The sequence below is a fragment of the Montipora capricornis genome, chromosome 1, assembly GCF_036669925.1.
Source record: "Montipora capricornis isolate CH-2021 chromosome 1, ASM3666992v2, whole genome shotgun sequence".
Lineage (NCBI taxonomy): Eukaryota > Metazoa > Cnidaria > Anthozoa > Scleractinia > Acroporidae > Montipora > Montipora capricornis.
Window position 1 is genome coordinate 29891890 of NC_090883.1, and position 8544 is coordinate 29900433.

The window sequence follows — 8544 nt, forward strand, 5'->3', positions numbered from 1 at the left end:
ACCTTTTGTTTTTAACTTGTGAACCATCAATTTAGAGTGGATGTTCCCTATCCTCTACAGGGAATTGTTAGATGCATTTTGAATGATTTAAAAGCATACAAGCCGTTGAACTTTAGTATCTTTTACCAAAACAGTGCCTGAAAGATCATCATGTGTTGTACTGTGATGAAACAGCTGAACTTTGAGTAGTGACTGGATTGAGCCTTCTGTTTGGGGTTTATTATGAGGGCTCCTTACTTGGGCAGGCAGAATAGATGTGGCCCAGGTTTGTTCCCCAGACCCAATACCATTACGAAAGTTGAGTTTATTGGTTCTCAACTCTGTTCCAAAGGATTTTTTTTTGTAGGTAGTGTGGTTTTCCTCTCCCGTTTTTCGAAGGGACAAAGTATAGAGGGGAGGGGGCACCAAATTCCTTGTATGTGTAAGATTTCTTTGGCAAGTGTACGATCCGGTTATCCCCGGCGATATCAATCAATGAAAATTAATTATGGATTACAATCAATATAGTCAATAGTAATCAATAATAATCCAAATCGTCTTAATTGCTATTGATTATTATTAATTTTTATAGGTAATCAATAACTGAATACGCAACTTAATGGTGTGGTAGCGTGGACGTGCGTCATAAATCACGGGCATATTTTTGTGTCCAGAGTAATTCGATTGCACACGCTTTTGCCGTGTTGTGATAATTCCTTGCATTCCCACCGGGATTCCCACAACACGCTTGTTTCCGGACTTCACTTGTTCCAGACTTTTGTTGGTGTTTGTGATGGCGAAGCAAGTGGAACTATCTATAGGGTGCGACGGTGGTTATCTCAAGGCTACCACAAATGTTCCTTTAAAGTGAATGTTGGGGAAACATTTTACGCATTCAAGAAGAAAGGAGAACTTGGGAATGCGTTCAAAGTTGCCAATGATCGGGGGCAGCTCGGCCACCTTCAAATCGAGCTTGTTAGTCCTCTGTGGCACTTACACGAAAATATTACTGTGTAGGTTTGGCCTATATTCAGGCGGCATAAAAATTGTTTCTTGCAGTGACATTATAAATGCTGAGTATAGCCACAGGTTGTGATCATTATAAAAACACTAGGCTTGATTTGGTTCTTGTACTGCAGTTTACCGTTGGACGAAATTTCCTGATGAACACGGCCCTTTTAAGATCCCGGTTTCCATCATTGTTGACTGAAATTCAAAAATATTTATCTCTCGCTTTTTGTGATTAACTAATCATCAAGTGTTCGCTGAGAGTAGCTGGGTGCGGCCTTGACCTTGGGACTGAAGAAAGTAAAAATTAACAGTTAATAACATGTTCTTATTTCGAGACCATCAAACGTTTTAGTAATTAATAAGCTTTTAATAGTAAACTGTAGTAAAAATGCTGCAAATTTGAAACATTTGATTTGCAATAACTTGAAGCATAGCAAATAAAGTTTAGTGAGTGGTTTGTTGGGTGCGTTTTATTGAAAATAAATAACAAATTTCATAATCAATAAAAATCAATATTAATCGATGATAATAAAAATCGATACTCACTCAACTTTTAGGCATTGATTTTTATTGATTTCCAATACCAATCAATTAATTGTTATTGATTATTATTGATTTTCATTAATTGATATCGCCGGGGGCTATCGTATGACTCGGTAACACGTCTCAACAGGCTAATAATATAATTTTATAATTCTCTCGGTTTGTTAAGAATGAATGCCATTAACAACAGTTTTACATGTGAACAACTATTCCATGATCGCGTTTCAGCATATGGTCGGGCCTTGGAATGTGGACCTTAGACTTTAGACTAAGGAATTTGAACTGGATATGAAACATGTATGAGATAACGATGTCGGACTGCATAAAATTAATTAGAGTAAACAGCAAAACAAGGATAGCACCTGCTGACCACTGACCACCGTTATGTAGCCTACTGAATGACATTATTAGTGAGGCCATCAAATGATCTTACAAAATGCCAAATATTTCAAATGTCGTTTTGAAAATTCCTTTTTATTTTCGTCTGTTTTAGTGAGAACTGAAATTTTGATGCAACAAAAGATGCCAAGGTCTGTTTTGCACAAGACGAACTGTACTGGGATCAAGAATTCTCGAGGGAAAGAAAGAAGGAGTTGCAGAGAGGAAGGACAAAATAACATGAGAAATTTAGGGGACCATACAGGAGAGAGGACTAAGAAATGCAAGCAGGATGACAAGTGCTTTAGTGAAGCTATAAAATCACGTGGAATCTATACTGGAGAAAGGCCATATAAATGCAAACAGTGCGACAAATGGTTTAGTGGAGGAGGAAATTTAAGAACGCATGAAAGGACACATACTGGAGAAAAGCCTTATGAGTGCAAACAGTGTGGCAAGTGTTTTAGACGTGTAGGACATTTGAAAGTGCATGAAAGAATTCACACTGGCGAAAAGCCTTATAAATGCAAACAGTGTGGCAAGTGTTTCAGTCAAGGACAAAATTTAAGGAGACATGAAAGAACACATACTGGAGAAAAGCCTTATAAATGCAAACAGTGTGACAAGTGTTTCAGTCAAGGACAAAATTTAAGGATTCACGAAAGAACACATACTGGAGAAAAGCCTTATAAATGCAAACAGTGTGACAAGTGTTTCAGTCAAGGACAAAATTTAAGGATTCACGAAAGAACACATACTGGAGAAAAGCCTTATGAGTGCAAACAGTGTGGCAAGTGTTTTAGACGTGTGGGACATTTAAAAGTGCATGAAAGAATTCACACTGGAGAAAAGCCTTATAAATGCAAACAGTGTGGCAAGTGTTTCAGTCAAGGACAAAATTTAAGGATTCATGAAAAAACACATACTGGAGAAAAGCCTTATAAATGCAAACAGTGTAGAAAGTGTTTCAGTCACGGACAAACTTTAAGGATTCATGAAAGAACACATACTGGAAAAAAGCCCTATGAGTGCAAACAGTGTGGAAAGTGTTTTAGTAGAGCAGGATCTCTAAGAAAACATCAACGAATCCACACTGGAGAAAAGCCTTATGAGTGCAAACAGTGTGGAAAGTGTTTCAGTCAACGACAAAGTTTAAGGATTCATGAAAGAGCACATACTGGAAGAAAGCCTTATGAGTGCAAACAGTGTGGCAAGTGTTTTATACAGAAAGGAAATCTGAGAAGACATGAGGGAACCCATACTGGAGAAAAGCCTCACAAATGTAAACAGTGTGGCAAGTGTTTTGGTCGAGCATTTTATCTAAGGAGACATGAAAAAACCCATAGTGGTGAGTCGATAAAAGAGCGTGGTTTAAACCAGGATGAAAAGCATAGTTGTTGGATTTGCCAGGAGGAGTTGAGCAGCGAGCCTGTTCTTCTTGAACATTACCAAAATCATATGAAGTTGGAGGAGCCTTCGATCCGAATTGGTTTAGTAGCTAGCTTTCCCTTTGAGAACTTCTAACCTAATTTCAAATTGATCAAGGATGGAATTATCTTAACGAAATGTATAAATGGAGGACTTGAATGCTCGGTGCTCTAACCTCGACATTGAAGCTTTCATTGGACATTTCTAACCCTGCATCATTCACATTGATTGCTAGAGGGGAATTTCGAGTGTTGAAACTACTTGCACTCTTCTTCTCTAGGTCGTTACGATCTCCAAACTATTTCTTTTTATAGGAAAGGTCTGCTTCTTTCTTTCCCCTTCAGGTGAATAAATTCACTGCTATCGCACGATTTCAAGTTCTTTGCCCCTGCTTCATGTCTTTGCTTGCAGTTAGTTATTGATTGGTACGTGTTTTTTTCTGTTATTATTTACAAAGTTGAGTTGTGAATGAGTTTTGTGCGTTTCTGCGAGTTTATAGTTGCTGCACAGAATATGGAGGGCAATTCACTTGAAAATAATCCCTTGAGTCTTTCTACTGACGAGGATTAACTAATGGCATTCAGTCTCTGCCTCTTCTGAGTGAAATAACGACATTACATACTAAGTGACCCGAAATGATTAAAACTTGTTTTGCGTTCGGGCAGTTTCCTTAATTGTTTTAACTCCTCATCTGTGTTCTTCGAATTTCACTTTGGAGTTTATGTTATGTATACATACGGCAACTTAAGGTCTGAGTTCGAAAAGACAGCAGGAATTGTTTTATTACACTTATGGGAACATCCCGGTTTGTTACATTAATGTTGCTGTTATCCAATACTTTCATCATTGTATCCAGACGATATTCGCAAGAATGAAATTTTCAGTGTAAGGGTGGAGAGGAATAGACAGTTAATTCATCGCCCAAATGTAATGTATTAAAAAAATGAGAAACAACACGAACGACAATAAAAGATATTGTTCATTTTCCAAAAACGAATTGCTTATTTTCAAATGTTGATTTGCGAGTACTTCAATGTGCTGCATTCTAGTAGAGTTCGAAATCCTTAAATTTCTACAGCGGTGGGATCTGCCGTCCCGATCTGGAGGTTTGTAGCACGCCAGGAGTCTTTGTGCTAAGAGGAGATGAACTTTGTTGACCGTTAGTCTGCGTTTCTTAGTGATGTTGTACAACCTCTGGGACGGATGGCATGGTGGTGCATTTAGTTTTTTTTTTTTTTTTTTTTGGGGGGGGGGGGGGGGGGGGTGGTCCTGTCTCTCGGTGATCGGGGTCGGGAAGAGTCGTGTTACTTGAGCTGCTTACTGGTGCCGAAGGAAGGAACTGCGCAGACGGACGTGGAGACGAGCACTGAGGGATGGTTCGCGGATGCGCAGCTGGTTGCAATTGGGCCCCGTTTGGACGGAGTACGCGCTTGCCAGTGTTTATGACGTAGGCGCGTGGCAACGGGCTGGCGACGACCTGACCTTAAATCCATGGTGATTCCCGTTGCAACGGACGAGGCTTGGTGTAAGCGTGCGAAGGTTGGGCGCGCTTGTCGTATTGCATTTTTGAGGCCTCCTTGCGTAGAGTGATGTCAGAAAATACTGTCGAATGTTCTGCCAGTGCAGTTTTTCGGAGGTCTTCTGAGAGTGACAGTGTAGAGTTTGGTAAGGTGTTGATCTCTGGGACAATCGAAGATTGTTTATTCCGCTTCGAAAACCTGTGCATGTCCTTAAGGACTTAAAATAAGAGAAAAGATGTTTGCCTTTGTTTGGAACAAGAAAAGTGATACTATCAAAAGCGACGGGCTTTATCAGGATTAGAGGTAGTTTAAACATGACTGACATTGATTAATAGCTTTGCGACTCGCTTGGATTCCCCGTCTGCTTTCTTTTCGTTCTCAAACTGGAAATTAATTCCCAACAACTTTTTCAGAAAACTTGGCGGTTTAAAGTTTTTACTTTTGTGCAACTATGATACAAAATTTCTCGATCCCAAATTACCGGTTTTTTGTAGAGAAATTCTGTCTTTCTTCAGTCAACTGAAATCGTTGGATACCTTCAATCCAGGTAAAACTAGTACTGTCATGTTAAACAATAGGGAGATTTTCATAGACAGTAAACCGTCCAGGTCTGTGGCGTACCCCAAGGCTCGGTTCTCGGGCTACTGGTTAAACCCAATTGTAAATTTTAACAGTGTACCGGAGTGACAGGCCTACACGACTCCCTAGCGCGTGTTTTAACCTTTCAGTTTTGTAATTTGGCTCTCGTGAGTATATATTTCATTGACCACCCTCTCTTTGTAATATATGAGGAGGGGGGGTCAGTTTTAGATTATTTTTGAGCCACGGTTGTCGCTCTATTAAATGCCACTCTTTCATGAGGATTTGTTTTAAGTTCGTCGCTGCTGGCTGGCATTGTGTAACGAAACTGGCAAGATTCGTTTCCTCTTCTGTGGTTTTTGAAGGAGTGCCAGTTTTTTAAATTTTGCTTCCGAGAGGGTCCTTTGAGCGAGATTCTTGGGATAGCCTCTTTCTCGTAGGCGTGATTTAAAATTTTGGATGAGCTGTTCAAATATATCTTTAGAAGAGTTTGTTCTGAGAAGTCTCAGAGCTTCGCCTTTGACGAAACCCTTTTTGACTCCTGGTTGGTGGCACGAGGAAAAGTGCCTATGTTGAAATGTTTCAGTAGGTTTGAAGTGCGTGCGCATGTCAAGGACTGAATTACTTTTGAACCTCTCGCCTTTGTAAATGGCAGTGTTTGTATCCAGAAATATCGTTTCTGTATCTGAAATTTCAGCCGTAAATTTAATTGTGGGGTGGTATTTCTTTGCTTGTTCAATGAACTGCATTATGACCTCTCTGTTTGTACTTCTTTTGTTTTCTTCTTTCATTTGTACTTCTTTCTTATTTCCGCTCTTTCCCTTCTCATAAAAATGAGCCAACACAACCGTATAATAGGCGTCTTTCAGGTCCACCGAAACCATGTAAAAACCTGGTTTCGTCATGCTAACGGCAGTCTCAAGCGTGTCCATTTTAACGTGGTGATACTCTATAAATTCATTAAACTGTTTCAGGTTTAGGATGGTACGATGACTGCCGTCTTTTTTGGGGTGCAAGAAGATGGTGCATACAAAATCGCCCTTTTCCGGTGATGACGGCACTATGACACCTTCAGTGATAAGCTTATCTATTTCAGTTTGAACAACAGCTCGTTCTTTGGCATTGAATATGCTTGGTCTATGAGAACTTTGTCGAGGCATAATGTCGCCTTTAAACTCTATTTGGACTCCAGTAACATACTGAAGCATCACAGGGTCGGAAGTGAGGCCTTCCCACTGCGCTAAAAAGTTGCGTAGTCTACCAGCTTGAAAACTGGTTTGCTTGTCAAGCATGTTTTGTACAACATCACTGCGTGATGACATGACGAGCTTTTCACATACCTTAGGTATCAATGGCGTTGTGGCTTCTCGCCCCCTTCTTTCTTTTTCTTGAACTTGGGATGAGGGCTGCGCCCTAAAAAATTCGAATTTTTGGAGCCGTGGTACTGGTAGGGATGAAACCTGTTTTCCCCCCGGCTAGCGAAGGATCCATGCGTGCGGTGAGAGTGAGCTCTGTACATGTCTCCGCGGCCAGTCGACTCTTTCTGCCGCTTTTGTCATGATTCTTTTGGGAGCCAGCATCCTACGTTCGCATGGATGCAGACATTTGGTTCCAAATCAGTGGATTAACCTTGGGTAGGCGCAGGCCCTCGACATTCTCGGGCCGCAAATATTGGTCTAACTTTGTTTTGAGCGCGTCAGCGCTTATTTTGTCCTTGAGGAGAGCAGTCATCAGCTCGGCCAGTTCTCCCTCGATAGCAGGGCCTGTTTTGTCCTTCAGGTTGAGGTTCTGAGCCATGGCCTTCAGTAAAGCCTTATGTCCGCCCTGCGGGTTTCGGTTGCCTCTATATCCTGGGTCGAAGACTCTTCACGATCTGGGTCGTCGCGGTCGGGTTCAGAGCTGTGATCATCCCCACTGAGCAGCCTGGTAATATTGCCATTCATTTGCTGCATCTGTTCTAGCAGAAGCAAGAGCTTGTCGTCGACGTCGAGCTGCCTAGGTATAGCCGTTGTGCTCGTTTCCGCGCTCACATTCTCGGGGTCGCTCACACTAGAAAGCCCTAACTGCGTTTGGGTCGAAAGCGTAAGAGTGTGTTAACTACGTGAACACAAAAAGCTGGAGACTTGAAGAACTGACTACGTCATTCTCTCCAGAAAGAATAGTTTTCAGTTTTCAGTAGTTCGTTCTACGAAGTACGTCTAATCCCGCAAAGCGCAAACTATGCAATGACTCGCGCAAGCGCCGTGCTATCTCATGGGATCTCCCGCCTTCTGGTCATGTGATAGAATTGCTTAATTTTAGCGTATGAGGTAATTATCTTTATGTAACCACGTTAATCGGTCACTTTTGGGCTTCTTCTCTTAAGCGACCACCTCCTACAAGCGATCACTTTGTCGTACACCATGAGTGGTCGCTTACCAGAGAGTTGACTGTACGTGATGTGGATTTCCGGTGGTTTCTGTCGTTGCCGAAGGCGAAAGTTGAATTTATTTTAATTTTCTCGCCGTCAGAAATCCCGGATCTCGGAGCTTCAAAGTGACGATTTCCCGGATCCCGCTTCGTAATAACGTCGAATCCCGTGTCAAGTCCCATAGATTTTTAGAATCCCGAATCCCGGGCTCCAAAAAGGCTAAATACAGGATCCTGAAAATCCTATTGGAGCCCCTTACGAAAGACTAAAATCGATATTCATCTTAAAGTATTTGACAACGAGAACAAAATGATGAAGCAACCTGAACGTAAATCTTTTGTCAAGTATCTTGCGGGTGTAATGATCGACAGTAATCTTTCTAGGCATTTCATGTACACTACATTGCCCTCAAAACTCATCAAGACTCAGACATGTTGTAGCCACTTCTATTCTTTTCAATATTTATCGCTCTTAAATGCATCCATACATTTCTTACGGACTACTGGCCTGGGGCCAGACTTTTAAGGCTAATCTAAACAAAATTTGAATCCTCCAGAAGCGAGCCCAGTGTTTAATTAGCTTTAATTTACTTTAATTTGCAAGTAAAAAACAGCTTGCTATACCTTTATTCATACGTGCTGACATTCTTCCTTTGGAGATGCTCTGTTACAAAGCTGTATCAACTCTAATGCATGA

The 8544-nt window shown here is 41.2% G+C and overlaps 1 protein-coding gene across 1 annotated transcript; it reads left to right on the forward strand.

Moving 5' to 3' along the window:
• The first annotated feature begins 2030 nt into the window (after nucleotides 1-2030).
• Nucleotides 2031-3435, forward strand: LOC138014129 (zinc finger protein 709-like). The gene has a single exon (XM_068861154.1). It carries the CDS (start codon nucleotides 2044-2046, stop codon nucleotides 3433-3435), a length of 1392 nt encoding a protein of 463 aa, XP_068717255.1. The 5' UTR covers nucleotides 2031-2043.
• Nucleotides 3436-8544: the final 5109 nt, after the last annotated feature.